This window comes from Strix aluco, chromosome 2 (assembly GCF_031877795.1).
Source record: "Strix aluco isolate bStrAlu1 chromosome 2, bStrAlu1.hap1, whole genome shotgun sequence".
Taxonomy (NCBI): Eukaryota; Metazoa; Chordata; class Aves; order Strigiformes; family Strigidae; genus Strix; species Strix aluco.
Window position 1 is genome coordinate 58,915,655 of NC_133932.1, and position 20,287 is coordinate 58,935,941.

At 36.8% G+C, this 20,287-nt stretch overlaps 1 protein-coding gene across 4 annotated transcripts in view; it reads left to right on the top strand.

The window, feature by feature from the left end:
• The window catches only part of NLGN4X (neuroligin 4 X-linked), a 203,172-nt gene that overhangs the window by 100,766 nt on the left and 82,119 nt on the right, over positions 1–20,287 (top strand). For 2 of the 4 annotated variants that reach the window (XM_074814896.1, XM_074814897.1), the window contains 2 exons: positions 7,388–7,447; positions 11,075–11,227. The exons of 1 other annotated variant lie outside the window; for it this stretch is intronic. In XM_074814896.1, coding sequence (XP_074670997.1) covers positions 7,388–7,447; positions 11,075–11,227 — 213 coding nt within the window. The remainder of the gene's footprint in view (positions 1–7,387; positions 7,448–11,074; positions 11,228–20,287) is intronic. One more of the 4 variants, XM_074814898.1, reaches the window with a different exon arrangement.

The window sequence follows — 20,287 nt, forward strand, 5'->3', positions numbered from 1 at the left end:
ACTATATGGTAGATTTATGCTTTTTAATGAGTCTTTCATTATTCAGTCAGTAAGCATTGCAGGCTCAGTTCAGTTCTTCGTCAAATAGAGCAGATTCAGTTACACTGGAAGTGCAAGAAACACTCCCCTTATCTGTTGGAGGTCACTGAAAGGATAGACTGCACAATGCCCTCTTTCTTTTGAGCCATTATAGACAGTTATGTCAAAGCAATGTACTGTATTTAGAAGAATTTAATGTTCTAGATGTGGTGTAACTTTTGTAACAAAAATCCTTATTAAAAATATTACTGAATTTATGTAGCTACTTCATTTCTCTATTAGTTACTAATCTTCTGGAATCATGATTTCTCTATTAATAATTATTAACTTTGTTAAACCTTAATTTAACCTTAATAGCTTTATGATTTTTTCCAGGATGAATAAATACAATCTAAATAAATGCAAATATTTTCAGAATAAGAAATACCTTTCAGGTGTGTTTCTTTTAGTAACTATGACAAGTGTCCAGTGTAAATGCCAGTGTTTATTTTCATCATAGACCTATATTTAAGAATCTTCTTGAAATGAATGGCTCACTTTCTGAAAATGAAATATATAGGAAGCTTTGAAAACTTTGACAAAAGGGAAGAGATATCCCATTTGCCCAAAGTTACATAAGTTAAAGTTTTATCTTTTGCATCTTACTTGGAATAAGAGTCAACAGCATTTAGCTGCTGAATATAGAATAGTATAACCTGAATGTAGACAGGCCGAAACTTCATGTAACAACATTGCTCCTGATAACTATTATTGCTATTTTTTATGCTCTTTTTGGTCCTAAGTGATCAGGATCGCATATCATCTATACAGATAGTTTGAAGATTTCCCCTACCCTGTAATCTGTGTGATTCATTGAGATGAATCCATATCAACATACTGATATGGATAAACTTGTAAGGAAAGGAAGTCTTGTATCAATCACAGAATTAATAACTCTTATTAAATGGTAGTAAATAATTGTTTCCACAATATCCCTATTTTTGAAAAGTGCTTCTATCCTTCTGTGGAACTATACAGGACAGCCCAGTCACTCTGTGTGACAATATATTCCATTGCCTTGTATTAACATGTTGAAAGATAACACCTCATTTAAAGCATATGAAACGGAGTGATGGACTGATTTAATGCACTTATTCTTGTTAGGAAAACAGCTTGTGGGAAGCACATGATTTAGGATATGGAGTAGTCATTATTTCTGTCTTTATTTGGGAGGAACAGTATACAGAATACTGCCATTTGTAAAATATCAAGAATTTCATCCTGCTTTCATTCTCTGTACATGCAACAGTTAATGCACAGAGAGATGCAAGCAATTTTTCTGAAAACAAATGTATGTGTAATATCATGTAATTGAAAACTCTAGGCAATATAGAGTACAGAACTGAGGTCATATTAGAATTTCATATTTCATATGCAACCCCTTTTTCAATCTTAGAATTTTTCTTTTTCAATAGAAGTGTCTAGGTAGATTTTTTTATTGGTTCTCTAAAACCATTTGAAAGAAGCCTGTGAAATAGCATTTGCTTTTCATTTTAATCCTTGGTAATGCATGGAACACAAAACTCTGTAGGGATTTTTGCTGCATTTTCTTGCAGCCCATCCAATTTCAAATATGACACAAAGTTATCATTTAATTCTCTTTTCTTGAAAAGAAACATTTTCTGACTATATAGCAGCATCTACACATATGCTGTGGTCTAGAATTTTAGTGATTTTTTTGTGTGTGTGTTGCAGCTGGAGTCATTATGAACACAAATTCAATTATGTTACATGTTTCTTAGTTAAATATTGCTGCTATACAGAGCTGGCAGTTGCAACCCAAATGGTTTTGTTGTTGTTGCTAATGGTATTAGAATAATGGCCACTGTAATCATGTGTCTTCTGCTATTCAGTGATAATATAGGAATTAAACCAAAATGAAACAAATCTAATTCAGGCAGATTTAAGTAAAATTCTGAGCTTTCATTGGCTTCCACATTGAAAACTACTTAGAACAGCAGGAATCTAAGTCTTCATATTATTTAGGAGAGAGATGGAAGGCAATTACACACACTTGCCAGTATTCAGTAAATGATTAAGAAATAATGGTGACTTAAATCTAGACAATATGCATACATTTATCTTTCTCTAATTCAAATTAACAGGCTTCTAAAAGTACAGGTATATAGATATGTTGCCTTTCTTTGTGATCTCTCCTAATGTACGTGATCCACAGTCAACTTCTAAGACACAGTGACAAGCTGTAATTCTCAATAAACATTTTCCTCCGCTTTTATTTGAAATCCCAGATGCCTTTTTTGATCTTTCTTCAGCTGCCAAATAAGAACTTCTTGGTACAGCTATAAAGGTAGCTGGAGAGCCTTGGCCATAGCCGTGATCCAGGTACAGTGTTATGACAGGCAAACTCCCCCACTGATAGACTCCTCTTTTTGGAACTGAAATTACTTAAGGCTTGTGCACTAAATGAGACCCAAAGTAAAGCTAACCCCTCAGTCTTGGGAGAAATGCAGAAAGGAAAGTACAGTTCTGCTTCCTAATGCTCCCTCAAGACTGTAATAAACTGTTGACTTGAGCTGATTGTAAAATTATAAGAGTTCTCATGGGATGGGAAACCAAGAGCTTTAGAGATCTAGTGAAATGGCTGTATAGATAGGACGTATCACTGAGAGAATGACTATTAAATCCTGTATTAATCTGGTTTGAGCTAGAAGTTTCCAGAAGGTTGAGCATGCTCAATGTGAAACTGGAAGGTCATACAACTAATAATGTGCTGTGTGATTTCTGAAAACTGAGTGCTTTCCCGAAATTAAATGGGGTCAAAAGGTATACTGTGTGACAGATGGGGCAATTACATATAAAATGCAAAGAAACGGCATCAGCTTAAGCAGTAGTTGATAAGTTTTTGCTGCCGTTAAGAGGCTTCAGAATAGATACCTAAAATGCAAGCACTGGTAAACTGCATGCATGGGACCTGACTACATTACATATGTATGATACATATTATCTGAATGGTGGAAGATGTAGCATAAATTGTAAATACATCTGGGAAGACTTGCAACCCTAGAAAATCTGTTTCTGAATGAGATTTTTATTCATTATCAAAGGAAATGCGAGCGAGAGGATGTGCTTACATTGGGGTGACTTCTTCATTTGTGATAGATGTATGCATGGCATCAAGAATGAATCTGGGAATACAAGGTGACTTTACATCCATAGATAAATGAAATGAAGTATTTGTTAAAAGTTTATTAGCACATGGGTCAGTGTTTCAGAATGAAAAACTTTTAGAGACGCTTACTGAGTTAAAGTTTACAACTGCATTGCACATAAAGCTTTTTAGAGAAGAATAAAGTAGCCCACATGAAACCCTGCTTTATTATGGCTATGTTGACTGGCACTAGTTTGGAATTGGCACATATATGCCAGTGTTATTCTGTATCTGTACTATCACACTATATCTTTAAAAAAAGGAAAAAGAAACATTTTCTGGCAAGCAAAAATCCTTTACAAAAGAGGTTTGACACAGTTGAGTAAAGAATTGCACCATGGCTTTTTCACTCAGCAATGAATGGAATTGTAGGACAAATGAAAAGAGGTCACCTGGCATTTAATAGATATGTTATGAAGTCACATCTTTTTCTAGTTGTCATTAATAGTAAGGCCTATTAACTTTCTAAACCATGTACTTTTATGCAAATGTAATCTTCAGTAGAGCTATGATATCTACAGCATATTTAATATATATAATCAAATAGTTCCTGGCCCCGACCATTTTGAAAATAATTTCCCATCCTATTAATATTTTGAAATATTTTTCTATGGTACTTTTCATCAGCATGAAAAGTGAAACACAAACCCTGCAAACCAAGAACTCCAGTCAAACCCTAGGTTGGTCAATAGAGAAACTCATAGAATTCAGTCTTTAATGTGCTAGATCACCCCTGCTATCTGCCCTGCTCTCTGCTCTACTGCTGGTTCCAGGATTGCTGTTAAGATTTACCATCTATGTTTCACGTGGGATGAATGAGTAAACACTTCTTAGACTGCAGAAGGGCCAATCATGTAACACAGTGATGATGTTTGCTTGGTGCATGGGAATCCAAGGCTAAAATTGGTGGTCCTGTGATTTTTATATACATGGGGAAGAAAAATGCCCCAACCCTGAACAGCCCTAAAAGAAGCCCGAAAGCAGAGGGAAGCACTGGTCTGTGGGACAAGCCATTGGTGCAGGTTGGGAATTCTCCTGAGCCATGGGAGATTCTGAGTCACACTCCCATTCTGTCTCCTAGATTAACAATTTGAAGTACAACCTTAAACTAACCCTAGAGGGATAGCAAGACTTTTTTTTTTTTTCTTGTGACAGGGAATACCATCTTCTTATAGAAGTTTCAGGACAAATGAATCAATATTTTTAACAAAAAAACCCAGATATATTTGGAAAATTCCAATTTTCCCACTCTGTGTGAGATAATATGTTTCTGGAAGCTTATATTTTCAAAAGATCAATACAATTTTTCTAAATAATGCTCCTGAGTATCTTAAGTGTTTTTGGCGCTACTGCAATAACTCCAACAGTGACACTTCTGTTCTCCTCAAACAGTTGCGTACCAACATTGTTACCCACATGTCTTGTATCAGGAACAGTGTGGTCAGCAGGACTAGGGAAGTGATCATCCCTCTGTACTCAGCAATGGTTCAGTTACCAATAGACAAACGAAAGATTGTTCCACAACATGTAGGAGAAACAGCATTCCCACTCACATTGTAATTAAATACATTTCAGAATTATATTAAGTTGTTCTGAAAATTGGTTGCTCCATGATTTCTTCAAGCTGTGAAGCATGCAAAAAGAAATAAAGACTGTTTCAAATATTGCAGATAACCTTATGTCACATACCTGTGTTACATGATATTTGTGTCACATCTACTAGCATGGTGTGGTGACATTTTCTAAATTCTCATCACACTTGTGTTTTTATTTCTGAAGTATATTGAACCAGAGTCACTTCAGGAAGCACATTAGAGAGAAAATCCTTGCAATATGTTACTGATATATATATATATATATATATATACACATTGATGATCTGGGGGGGATATTAGCTGAACTAAAACGTTTTGGGACACATCTACTTCTTTCACTCAAAGTGCTTTAAATATGGATTACAGTCTAAATAACTGCACATACAGTTTCTGTTCCCAGGCACTATATATATGGGTTCACATTGATTTTGTTATTTTTTAATTCATAGGAATGATATGTGGTAGTTGTTTTTTTTTATTTGGCATACTATGATCATATTTTTTTTTATCACACAATTAGAAGACAACTTCACTGGGGGAAATAAGATCAAAATTTCTTCTGTTATGTGCTTTTAGACTTGTGTCTAGGTGTATTGCCTGTGAATAATTATTGTACATGAAGGGCACTTTATAGTGGAGTATTTGGTTTATCTAAATACAAAATTAATTTTATTTGGGTAGCACTTGAGAAAGGATTCAACCTTCATTGGGCTAAAACTAATTTGGAAAAGCAACTTTTAAAAAAGGGCAAAACTTGGATGGTGACTGAGATTTAGAGCCTGTATCTAACATTTCTCAAAGAAATTGATAGATCAGAGAACATCTATATTTCATTGACAGTGATATTTTACCTAGTTAATTGTGTACTGAATACATATAATTGAATGCACTCATGTACTACCTACACAATAACTTGTGTACAACTGCACTGAAGATGCAGCCTTTGTGTGGAGATGGAGTTTCAGCCACTGCTTTTCACATTTTGACTCACTAATCACCATCACTGCATTTATAACAGCAGTGTTTCTAGAAATTTTCTATAGAAAATCTGTATTCTGTCTGTATCCCATAGACAAGCAGATGAGTGCACAGAACCCCAAATTGTATATATTAACAGATCTTAAGTACTTTAGTAACAGTTAACCACAGTCTGTCTTACTTACAGTCATGGACTGAGATTTACTTGAAACCTTGAATTTTGAGGAATATAAAGACATTTTAAATAGTAGAATGAAAGGAAGTAATAAAATAGTTATTTTAGCTAAATATGATCATATTCAGACTTCATGCACAAACTTATACATAAACAAGTTAATAAAGTATAGTGTTCTTTTTCAGTATGTCCTGAAAACACACTTCTGAATAAAGACAATTCAGGAAAAAAAAAAGGTTAGAGTGGTGACTTAAGACCATTTTATTTGTTTAGTAGCCATATTTAATTTCTAAACTCAGTTATAAATTGAGTTTCCTATTGACCTTTCGCTCTTTATCGAGTAACCTTTTACATTAGAGAGGGCTACTTGCTACAGGAGTAAGCACAGTATAATGAAATGTTAGGTGCAAGGATACCTTAATGTCATTTTTTTTTAGTCACAAAGCAGAAGTATTGCCCAAGGAGAGAGTAGGGGGAAACTATGTTTATTTCCTCTTACTCCTGTAAGCACAGGCTATGGCATGTATGGACATGTGTGTGTGTCTGTATGTGTGTGTATGTATACACCTCAAAAGTATTTTGAGAAAGCATACTGAATACAAATTAAAATGTATTCTTTACTAAATCTTCTAATAAATAAGTGCAAGCCCTTTATCATGGTAAGTAACTGTTTTCAGTTAATTTCCAGGTTTTTCTAAAGAGCATGAAATGTGGTATAATATGAACCAAGGCTACTTTTGGACCAACTTCATGTCTGGGAATGACTCAACTCTGTTTCACCTTTGTTTACAGACTGTTGTTTTAAATAACTTTTTGCTCAAATGGGAAGCAGATTAAATTTTAAGGAGATCTTTATGGTTTGTCTTGGTCTATTTAAGTTGTATAAGACTCAGTGATAATTTTATTTGCATTGGTTGCATCTAAAATTTAGGTCGTGGCTAATTCTTAATAAATCCTAATGAGGATGAAGAAAATGTTAAGTCATTGAAGATAGTGACTGAAGGCATTATTTCTTCAAGGTTACAGAACACAATTAAATAAATTGCATTTCTTCTGTAGCAACAATAATTTGGTAAATTTTTCAATATACTTTTTTGGTTTATATTATTCTTTTTTAATAGCACATTAATTTTGTTTTTGCAGAAATCACTTTTAACTGAAGTAACTGCATTGTCACAGAATACGATACGTTTTTTCAAATATTTTCAATTTGTTCTTGACATTTTATGTTTATGTGCAGTTTGCATCTTTTTTGTTTTTCGCTTTCAAATGTAACAGATTTTGACATTTTTGTTACATTTTTTTTGTACTAGTGTTTTTTTTTATTTTTGAGAACCTGCTGTTTTTGAATTCTCTTTTTTCCCTTTATTCTCCTCCTCACTATGATCCCAGGAGCCAACACAAAGAAAAGCGCAGATGATATAACCAGTAATGATCGTGGTGAAGATGAAGGTATTTTTTGTTTTTTCAAAGCTCGACCCTGATGCATGAACATAAACTTTTAAATTTTTATTATAATAATTATTGTTATTGTTATTGCTGTTATTTCAACATGATTTTTAGTCCCTTATTTGCAGAAGCACACTTCAGTGTACTTCTTTATTTTCTTCTTTAGAAATTACTTTCATTGTTTTTCTTTTTAAAATCCAAATTAGCATATAGATGACTGTAGTTCCTCTGTGACGTAAGTGTAAAAGTTATTCCTAAATATGTGTGAAGTGAGTAACATAAATATTATTTGAAATCACATACTTTTTCCCCCTATTCTTTCTTAGGTTGAAAAAATGGAATTTAAAAACATGCATGTGCTCTTTTCCCTCCTACACATTTTGTAAATTCACCTGTTTGAAATTCATGAAAAAACTCACATATATCCTTCCTTTCACTTTCACTGCTTCCCCAGTGCACATGCTGTACATTGATGCAGTTGAACTGTGCTTTGTCTTTGCTATTTTTATTTAGTTTTTTTGTTGTTTTTTTTTTTTTTCCTGACAGTATGTGGTTTATTTCAGGACACAAAAATAAAAGAAGCTGTTGATGTTGCTTTATTGTTTTTTCCTGTAATCAGCTAGCCTCTGAGATACATTCCCACTGAAATCAATGACAATCATTTTCATTGACTTCTTTCAGAGTTGGATTGGATTCCCTGAAAGGAAATGTTAAAGTTCACAGTGAAGTACCCCAAAAAAGTTGTACAAGGGAATACTTTTTTCTTGTTTTGGCACAACAAAGCTCTTTAGGATGCACCAAAATAGAAAGAAGTCATGAAATCTTCCTCTATTCTCACCCCTCCTTTTCTTTAAAGCTACACTGACAGTTTATTTTATTTCATTATTTATCAAATTTTAAAAAATATTTTCAAATTAATTGAGAAGATAACAACCTTGCGTAGTTTGTTGGTCTGGTTTTGGAGCAATGTGTTTCCTAATCCTCTAATGCTTGGCCAATCTGAAGTGTTATTCCGTGTCTTTTTTCCTGTTTCCTTCTATCTGACATCATTTCAAATAACTGTGAAACATTTGTCCTCTCTGTTCCCCTTAGAATCACACATACTGCAGTGAGGACACTCCTCTTTTCATGGAAGTTCAGCTCAATTGTAGCTCCTCTATCCATATATAAAATACTGTAATAAAAATCTCTGGTCTTTGTTTCACACTGGTTACTCTCTACTGTACCCCCTTTGTTGCTGAACTACACTATTTCTTATGATACAAAAATGTTGTGCAGAATACTTCAAAATTACTCTGTTATTTCCTGAATATCACCTTCCTATTTCTGTGCAACATATACTTTTTAAAATTATATCATCCTTCTTATAACAAATTCTGTAGTGAATTTTAAAGCAAAAGATCATTAACAAGCAAAACCAAAATTGCTTTAAAACTTAAAATAGATATTGGATTATGAATACATTCTTATTCAGACTTCTTAAAAAATTACAAAATGTTAGGGTTTCATGATCAACAGGGGCATCCACTTTAGATCTAAGTACATAAAGCATGGAGCTAATTTCCTTTATGTTTAAGCTAATCATGTTCCCATTGAAGGGGAAGAGGAAACCTCCCATTGACTTCAGCAGTGAAAGTTTCAACCCTGAGGTAGAGCTATGTAATAAGGAAAAATTAAATACAACAAATCATGCCATGAGACTTTGGGGAGAGAAGGGAAAGATAATTCAGTAACACAAATAATTGTGTTAAATAGTTGTTGCTTTCATTTTTTGAGGGCTTATCTGTGCCTTCACAGAAGAAACACTTTCGCGTACTTTTCTGATAATGCTGAGAATAAAAAAAAATATACCCACTAGAATGCACCTCATTGCTTTATATGATCTGTTTAATGGCTGCATAACTCTTATAGTCACAACATTTAACAAGATCTTATCACAAAAACTTTTCTTCTGCTGCTCAAGTACAACACATAAAATACAACATGTAAAGTATGTAACTTTTTATGTAAAGAAGGCAGATTCCGTGACAAGCCTTAAACTCTGACAATTAGACAGGTGTACAGTGGAGCCTGAACATATGTTCCTGGTGCTCAGCTGACAGTTTCTGATACTTAGGGTAGTGCATACATACGAGTAAAGTAAAAATGGGCCATAGGAATATGACCAGTCAAAATTTACCTTTAAATATGCTCATATTAGTTCCACATACATAAAATATTATATATGTGGTACCTCATTGCTGATCACATTTTTGGTATCTTAGAGTATTTCCTAACAAACCTGAGGAGAGGGAAGAGTTTTGGAAGGCTTTCAAACCCAGGTTCCCTACCTCCAGGTATTTAGCTCAGCTTTTTCTTCCTGAACTTCCCCTTTCCACTGTTCAATGTATGACTGTCCTACCCAAAAGAGAACACTGTTTTATTGGCTTTTTTAAATCCTGATTGAACGGTCAGAGATTCTGCTTTCCCTTGTATGTTGTACTATATGATTGAAAAAAGTGCTCCTATTCCATGTGCAGATACACTGAATTATTTGTAAAAGGTGTGTATATCTAATGGCAGCTCACTGAATTGCCCTCTGCTTTTTAAAGGAGCTTAGCCCCTGTTACCACTGTTTCTTTAGATGGCATAAATTCCTCATTTAGGTAGTCTGAACCATCTCTGGGATCAGGAGCATAACTTTTCGGTTATCAGAGGAAGAGAGATGAATCCAGTCCTAAATATACCCCAAATCATTGATTAGTGCATATGGGAGAGAAGCAAGTTGACATCAGCCTGTCACCTTTCAGTACACCACAAGTGCATCTTTATAACTCACTCTGAACGATGAACATATTACTATCAATCTCATTTAGCTTTCTTTTAGAAATAAAGACCCCGCTGTTTACCTGTTTGAAAGCAGTCAAGAGCTTTTCTGAGTGTACAAACAGATCAGCCATACCATTAAGGTGCATTAAGTTAAAGCTGTTCTTTAAGGCTTAGCTAGCATGACAAGGAAAAGTACAATACAAAAGACATCATTTGATTTAAATGCAAAACATCTGGGCTGTGAATTCACATAAATTCTCTTTGTTTGTTAACTCCTAGGCTATTTGAAAAATGGAATAGTTTACTATGTTTATTTCTACCAGAACAATTTGATTTTGTGATATTATCTCTTACTGAACTATTTGGAATATAATTTCAACAATTATGTCTCAGTGAGGAATGGGAAAGTATGGATCATTATTGTAATTTTATTATTAGATGTACAGATATTACTAAATTGGCATCTACTTGAGTCAGAATAGTCTAAAAAATGACAAGATTATTTCATAATGTGATTTTTCTCTTTAGGCTTTTAGATCTTTATATTCAAATTAAATTCCTTGTAATATTGGAGGCATTACAGGTGTTCTGAAAACATTTCAGAGGAAATTGTTTTTGAAGTAACCAACAGAAATATTCAAACTATAAATATCAGGCTTGCAGGATGATCCTGAACTGTGTAAGCTAGCTGATTAAAGTGGTGATGATATTGAAAACATAGGAAATAAATAAGAACATTTTTAGCATCATTACAAAATGTTAATATCGTATTTTCTTATTTTTTATTACTTTATTATGTTTTCCTTACTTGAATTTTTTCAGACATTCATGATCAGAACAGCAAGAAACCCGTTATGGTCTACATCCATGGTGGATCTTACATGGAGGGTACTGGCAATATGATTGATGGCAGCATTCTCGCAAGTTATGGAAATGTCATTGTTGTCACTCTCAATTACAGGCTGGGGGTTTTAGGTAAGTGACTCTTTTCTTCATCACCAATAACATAGAAATATTTGATTGCTTAATTTATCTACTGATTGATCATAGATCCTTGGGCTAGTTTTGTTTTTAAAACAGAACATTCTTACTGGTGGATTCTGAATTCTGTTCAATATTTTATGGAAACTGGGCTAGACTACATTCTTTTTGACAGCTGCCTTCACCTTTAGACAAAAATGACTGGATATTTATAATGATGTTATTGCTGGTTTATGTTAAATTTGTCATCAGATGATATTTGCTCTTGGCTCAGTGATTTAACAAGTTTTGAGAACTTGTATCTTTTTCTTATTAAAATCTTCTCAATTCCATGTAAAAAAAAAAATAATGAAGAATGAGTACTCACCAGTTTCAAAGCAGTTGGTAATGGTAGGAAGAGGGAAAATGTTACTATTTATCTGCATTTACTATTTACATGTGCAAAATATTTTTTAGGGCAGAAGATCTAGAGGTAATACAGAAAAAACAGGCTATATACACTGATGGAATTTATGTTGCAGCTAAATGAAGTCAAGGGATTTCAAGGACTAATGTAAAATTATCTTCCTAAATATAAGGAACTCCGTAACCATGAACTATAATATTGAGAGAAATTAATACTTATGTCTTTCAAACAGAACAAGAGCTGCATCTTATTGACATTATGAATATTCCTCTGTCAGCATTAGATTGAATAAGAAAAAAACCTTAGATCCATGACAACAGACCAAAAATCTTTTCTGTCTTCTCTGTGATTCCAGCTCCTGGATGTTTGCATGTACCAGGCTTTTCTTGAAATGAAGGTTCAGTTATTGAAGTTCTACTTTTCCATAGAAAACTAAGCTAAAAGTTTGCTCATAGTAGCAGAGATTAGAAATAATTTTTACCTGAATGAAAAAACAAATATTTTGTATAGAATAGCATATAGACTGCTCAAATGCTCATATTTACAGTATTTTAAATACACAAGGTAAGGTACAGTAATTTTGTTTGTGTGGTTTTCAATTTAGAATGCCTTTTACAAAGATTTTTAATCTTGTTTTCCTTGATAGCAAAGCTGATCTATATTCTTGGCATGTACTATTCTGGAACACAGGAAACTTCTTTTGCTGAGTTATCTATTAATGGGGTTAATGTGTTCCAGCAATGTTCTAGCTCATCAGAGTACTGAGAAATTTTTTCTTGTCCCTGATTTTGACTCTTCTTTAAATACAGAAGAGCATTTTTTTCTATGACAGAGTCAGATTTAAGCAGAAATCCAGGAATATAAAAAGATATTTTGGTATGTTTATGCATGCAATCTTGGTACTCAGAAACACCCCAAAAAAAGGAAAGTAAAATTATACGTAAAGAACTCAAGACTCTTTTAAAAAAAAAGAATCGTTGTTGTCAAACAAAGTGTATTTTTGACTTGCTTCATAAGTAAAAAAAATGAAAGAGAGAACACGAATTTCTTCAGGTAAACAACCATATGGAAAACAAACATGATTATTCTTGAAAGTTAAAAAAGGAGTATAATTATTATGACATACAGTTTGAAGACTGACAATATTCGTATCCATTTCTTCTAGTTTGGATTACCTTCTTTTTGAAAGATATATTTATTTCTGTAAATCTGATGTGTTTCAGTTGCATTTGATTTGTAAGTTTATACCTAAGAGTATGCATAGAAACCTAATTTTAATGCCAGAGATGTGTAATTCTATCTCTGTTATCACATCCTGTGATGGAAGAATATGCATTGAATTGATCACAATAATGAGTTACTGAAGACCATTTTTATATCTATCTATCTATCTATCTATCTATCTATCTATCTATCTATCTTTCCTTCCTCTGGAAAATTATCACTTGAATGGACCTGAATACTGGATGTTATACATACCATACATGTTATTTCTGTTCCTGAAGCACATGAAATTATTTTCCTTTCAGTCTATATGGTATCATGAACAGCAGTAGATAGAAAATCTATTAGGACTGCATAGATAATCACTGGATGGTATTAGCCAGACAAATCATAGAATCATAGAATGGTTTGGGTTGGAAGGGACCTTAAAGATCATCTATTTCCAGCGCCCCCACCATGGGCAGGGACACCTTCCACTAGACCAGGTTGCTCAAAGCCCCGTCCAACCTGGCCTTGAACACTTCCAGGGAGGGGGCAGCCACAAACTCTCTGGGCAACCTGTTCCAGTGTCTCACCACCCTCATCATAAACAATTGCTTCCTTCTATACAATCTAAATCCACCCTCTTTCAGTTTAAAACCATTACCCCTTGTCCTGTCACTACAGGCCTTGGTAAAAAGTCTCTCTCCATCTTTCTTATAAGTCCCCTTCATATATTGAAAGGTCATAATAAGGTCTCCCAGAACCTTTCTCTTCCCCAGTGAACAACCCCAACTCAGCCTTTCTTCATAATAGAGGTGTTCCTGACTTCTGATCCTTTTTGTGACCCTTGTCTGAACTCACTCTAACAGGTCCATGTCTTCCTTGTACTGGGGACCGCAGAACTGGATGCTGTACTCCAGATGAGGTCTCACCAGAGCAGAGGGGCAGAATCACCTCCCTGGACCTGCTGGCTACACTTCTCTTGATGCAGCCCAGGATACAGTGGGCTTTCTGAGCTGTGAGTGCACATTGCTGGCTCATGTCCAATTCTTTTATCCACCCATATCCCCAAGCCCTTCTCCGCGGGGCTCTCTCAATCCACCAGGCAGGTGCAGGACCTTGCACTTGCCTTTGCTAAACTCCTCAAGGCTGTCCAGGTCCCTCTTGATGGCATCCTTTCCCTCTAGCACATCAAGTGCACTACTTATCTTTGTGTTGTTCAGACTTGCTGAGTGTGCACTCAATCCAGCTGTGTCAGTAATGAAGATTTTAAATAGTATTAAATAGTATGGACCTTTGAGGGATGCCACTAGTTACTGGTTTCCACTTGGACATTGAGCCATTGACAGTAACTCTTGAGGATGTGGCCATCCAGCCAGTTCCTTATCCATCTAACAGTCCATCCATCAAACTAATCTCTGCAATTTAGTGGAAAGAATGTTATAGGGGACTGTATCAAATGCCTTAAAAACATCCGGGCAGCTAACATCAATCGCTCTTTCCTTGTCTACTGATGCAGTCACTTCATCAAAGACCACCAGATGAGCCAGGCACAATTTGCCCTTAATGAAGCCATGTTGATGTCTCTAATCACCTCTCTTGTTTTCCACATGCTTCAGTATAACTTCCATGAGGTCCTGTTCCATGATCTTACTATTTCCCTTAAGAAGTTGGGATGCATCTTATTGGGTCCCATGGACTTGTGATTCTTCAGGTTCCTCAGGTGGTCTCAAACCTGATCTTCTCCTGCAATAGGAAGGACTTCATTCCCCCAATTTCTGCCTTGAGGTTCAGGGATTTGACAGATGTGGAAAGAGAGATTACCAATGAAAACTGAAGGGAAAAAAATTGTTGAGTATCTCGGCCTTCTCCATGTCGGTTTTCACTAGTTCTCCTGTCTTATTTATTGAGGGAGTACATCTTCCTTTTCTGAGCAATGTACCTGTAGAAATCCTTCTTTTCATTCTTCATATTCCTTGCCAAATTCAGTTCCAACTGCGCATTAGCTTTTCTGATCCCATTCCTACACACCTGGCAGTATCCTTATGTTCTTCCCAGGGTACATGTCCCTGATTCCACTGCCTGTGCATTTGCTTCTTACACTTTAGTTTGTCCAGGAGATCCTTATTGAGCCATGACAATCTCCTGCCTTCCTTGCCTGATTTTTTACACATGGGAATCAAGAGCTCTTGCACTAAGTAAAATGAACCTTAAAGAGCTGCCAGCTCTTTTCTGCTCCTTTATCCCTGAGGGTAGTTTCCCAAGGGCTCCCATCTACTAATTCCTTAAACAACTGAAAGTTTGCTCTCCTAAAAGTCAGCATCCTGACCCTACTCTTCACCTGGGCTTTATCCCTCAAGATTGTGAATTCCACCAAGATATGACTGCAGCCCAGACTGCCACCAGTCTTGACGGCTCTTATTAGTTTATCTGATTGATGAGCAACAAGTCCAGTAATGCATCTCCTCTGGTTGGGCTGTCTATCACCTGCTCTTGACAGTCTCCTGGACAGCTTACAGCTTGCTGTGCTGTGCTGCTTTTCCAGCAGATGTCAGGGTGATTAAAACTCCCCAGCAGGATCAGAGCCTTCGAGAATGATGCTTCCTGTATTGAAGTAAGAACGCTTCATCGACATCTTCCCCTTGACTGGGTGGCCTGCAGTAAACACCAGCCCTGAGGTTTCCTTTGTTGACTTGGCCTCTAATTTTCACCCATAAGCTCTCAACCTGTTCATTGCTGTTTTTCAAAGATGTGTGCAGTCAATCCATTTTTTTATATAGAGGGTAACCCCTCACCACCACCTCTTGTTCCTTGCCTGTCCCTTCCGAATAGTTTATAGCCATTGATTGCAGTGCTCCAGCCATGTGATTTGTCCCACCAGTTTTCAGTGACAGTGATTAGATTGTAGCTTTCTAGCTGCACAGTGGCTTCCATCTCCTTCTGTTGTTACTCATGCTGCATGCGTTGGTATAGAGACACTTCATCTGGGCTATCAACTATGTCACATTTTTAGAGGAAAATGCCCTAATTCCTTTGGGATATTTCATAGGTGTTTCTCTGTTGGTTCCTAATATATCAGCAGCCCCCAGCTCTTCTCTGTTACACCAGACTCCATCCCCCTCACCTGCTAAATCTACTTGAAAGCTCTCCCTATAAGTCTGGCCAGCTTGTTGGCAAAGAGGCTCTTGCCTCACTTGGTCAGATGAATCCTGCAGAGCAGGCAGCAGCCCTCTCACTGGCAGAGTTGGCAGCACTACCTGCACACCCTGCCTTCACGAGCTGCCACACAAACTGCCAGTGCTGCTCCCAGCCAATGCTGTCCCTGTTTGTACAGCCTGTTCACAGTGCTCCTGGTAGCTGGCATTCCCCACTGGCTGGTTATATGTGGCTTCCTGTAGTTTGAACTGGCCCCAGGGTTCACTGTCACTGTCTCACTCTTGCCCGCCCCTCTTGCAAGACCTGTCTCTTGCTGGCTGGTACCTTCCCAATCAGCAGCCCAAGGGTGCTGGGAACCCAGAAACCCCCTCAGACATCCCCTGGGGACATGATAACCCTCACAGTGCTCTCCGCAAGAGGCAACTGCTGCTGCTATTGCTAGCATCAGCTTCCTGAGGTTTAAACTGTGGGAACAAATCACAGTTTGAGATCCTGGGAACAAATCAGTAACGATGATTACATATGTTTGAGAAAGCCTGGATTTTGGAAATGCACCTTCATAGACAAGGGAAAATGAAAATTGTTGGGGACCACTTAGTTTACCTGAGTATCCTTCACTGAGTTTGGCCTCAAGCAATATCTATACAGCCATGGAATATTTGTCAAGGTAATAGAATATAAACTATATGGGTTTCTTTTACTGCCTTCAGATATAATTTTAGTTATATTTAATGGAATCTGTGATCATCTTATAACTTAGTAAAAGTCTTTTATGATTTGAAAAGACCTAGTTTTAACACACAACATTGCACCCTTTGAATTTTAAAAGCAGGTTTTAGGAGGCACCATAAAGACAAAGTTTCTCCATCTTTTATAGGCTGGTTGCCAGTTGGCTATAACTGAGATACTGAAAATTCTGGCCTCAAGTTAACCAGAAAGCAGGCGTCCTAGACAGAAAAAAGGCTTTACTTGAAGTAGCTGTAACATGGTAATCTTGAGGGCTATAAAACATTTTAACTGGATGGTAGAGACAAATATCTTCATCTCTATCTTTTCTTCTTGCATCTTGCTAAAATATAAGCCTTTAGACTGTGCACTGAACAATAATTATCTGTAACTCCAGAATACAGAAGAACCACATTTCCTCTCTGTCTTGGAAGTCTGCAGAGCTGCTCTGGGAATAAGTACCTCATCTCTCTCTCTCTGTGTTCAAGTAGCACCATGGAAAACAGCAGACAGCTGGGCCCAAGACTTCCCAACTTTTTGATTATCCTTCTCTATCCTCTGAATAAAGTACTGAAATTATTCTTCCTGAGATTGCTAGACCCCCAAGCACGCATGCAGCAATAATATGAGTTGTTGGTGTTATTTAGAAGGACATATTTTCCCTTTAAGTTTGCATTTATCAAAATATATTCCATGGATAAGATGCTTCTGGGACAATAAAATAGATTTAGCTTTTCCTTTTACTTATTGTAGTGGGCAGTATTCAAAAAGTGGAGTGTTGCGATGCTGTGTTTAATTAATTGTGCACTTCAGGGTTTTGGAGGATCCTGCCTCTGCCTAGCTTAGCAGTTTCTGTTCCTACTCATACCTCACCACAGTGATGACTGAAGACACTGCTGGAGCTAGAGGAAACTGCTAACTTGTCCCAGAGCAAGGCAGTGCTCCCATATCTTGATAAATTCAGTACTGTAACACACAGTACTAAATCCTGCTGTCTCCCCACTGCCACCCCATGCTTTGAACACTCTGTAGGACGATAGTACTTTTTATAAGTTGAAGTTATTCAACAGTTGATTGAATTTTCAAAATTCCCAAACTATTTAGAGAATTATTTAACTAAAATAATGGAAATTCAGCAGAGTGGGAGGATTAGGCAAAACAGATATCCTATTCCAAAGAATGTTTTAGTATTACAGAAAATGGGATGATTTCAGTGACCTGAATCAGTCTAGAAGCTGCTCAATTCCTCTGCATTATCTACATTCTTAGTTTTTGTGGATATGCTTTAAGAAGAAGTTACATCTTTCCAACCTAGCTATAAACCCTGTTTTACTGCCTTTTTCAGGATTCTGTTAGCAGGAAAAGTACAGAAGGGAGTTTCAAGTTTATTATCGTTTTACAGTGACATGACCTGAATTGTCTGTCTCATGGTGAGACTTCAATATGCTGAATCCCTGTTATAGCTTGTGTAACAGTAAAAATTAAATCTGAAAAATCACCCTCCCTCAAAAAAAGCCCAAACAAAAGAATAAAACCAAAGCCCCAAAGCCCTAGCACAATTTTTAATGCAGTTAAATTCAAAATGTTATACATTTTGAAGAAAAAAATCTTAAGCAATCTTCAAAAAATTATCATATTCAAATGTGAGTTTGATGTTCTTGTGTGAGCTATTAAAGGCAAAACCTGAGATGAATTCTAGAAATATGAATCAGTATTTTGGAAGCCAAAGTTAAAAGAAACATCTACTGTAGTAAATGAGACACACTGAGAGTTCAGAATTGTGAAATTGACTTAGCATTTCCAAGACCACTTGCAATTTCACATTTCTTCCTCTTAGAATTCCAAATCATGCAGATAAGAATAGTCTCTCTCTTACCTATCTCCCTTTTTGGCAATAAGCATCCATTTTAGGTACCGTGTCTGAAAAGGCTGGACTTCCTCTTAGTAGAAATAATGTCCACATGCAATTACAGCTCTCTATAAGTGATCATATTAGGTAGTGTAATATAAATCAGTTCAGTTTGCAAGGAGGCTCAGTACTTGTGCAAGCTATTGAGAACCTCAGCTTTCTTTACTTCATTGAGTGCCTGGTTTGCAAGTTAAAACATCAACGCACTGAAACAGTGTATGTTGTAAATGATTTGACTGACCATTTGTACGTCCCTTCCTCCTGAGCTATATTCTGTTCTGTTCTGTTCTGTTCATGAAGTTCAACAAGGCCAAGTGCAAGGTCCTGCACATGGGTCAAGGCAATCCCATGCACAAATACAGGCTGGGCCATGAATGGATTGAGAGCAGCCCTGTGGAGAAAGACTTGGAGGTATTAGTGGATGGAAAACTGAGTATGAGCCAGCAATGTGCACTCGCAGCCCAGAAAGCCAACTGTATCCTGGGCTGCATCAAGAGAAGTGTGGCCAGCAGGTCGGAGGAGGTGATTCTCCCGCTCTATTCTGCTCTCGTGAGACCCCACCCGGAGTACTGTGTTCAACTTTGGGGGCCCCAATGTAAGAAGGACATAGACCTGCTCAAGCGGGTTGAGTAGGGCCAAGAAGATGATCAGGGAGCTGGAGCACCTACTTATGAGGACAGTCTGCAAGAGTTGGGGTTGTTCATCCTAGAGAAGAGAAAGCTCCAGGGAGACCTTACTGCAGCCTTCCAGTACTTAAAGGAGGCCTACAGGAAAGCTGGGAGGGACTCCTTATCAGGGAGTATAGTGATAGGACAAGAGGTAATGGCTTTAAACTGAAAGAGGAAAGACTTAGATTAGATATAAGGAAGAAATTCTTCAATGTGAGGGTGGTGAGACACTGGAACAGGTTGCCCAGAGAAGTTGTGGCTGCCCCCTCCCTGGAAGTGTTCAAGGCCAGGTTGGACGGGGCTTTGAGTAACGTCGTCTGGTGGAAGGTCTCCCTGCCCATGACATGGGGGTTGGAACTACATGATATTTAAGGTCCCTTCCAACCCAAACCATTCTATGTTTCTGTGACTTTTCTATGACTATTCTGTGACTATTCTATGACCTAGTCTAGTCTAGTCTAGTCTATTCAGTGGTAATCAAAGCAAATAAGTTAGTATATGACCTCATGAGCCAGATTCTTTCATATTGGCAGTGTACAATAGTCTACAATATGTTGAATTTTATCTTCACCAGTGTAATTGTTGTACAGAATGACTCTGTATTTTAAATTGAGACATGCCTCCAGACAGCCCTCTTCTACCTCCAGTGCATGTGATTCCACTAGTACAGGAAACTTAAAGGTGATCTCCTGGTAGAAAAGGCCGTAGGTAGATTAGTATGCATGGGAGTGACCCAGGAACTGGAGTGTGCTAAGTAAATCAGTTTCATGCTTACACAAGAAAGGAGAGGGGTTTTTTTTAAGCTCAATTTAGCTTATAGTGACCCTTTGCATTGCTGAAGCCAGTGCGAACTTCACTACATTGTCTCACCTACATCTCTAAGCTTCATGCAGAATATTTCCTGGCCAGTTTGGTCTCTGGCCTCTCTTCTTAGTTGGCCAATAATTTTGTCAGCTAATGTCAGTTGTCATATCTGATTTTCT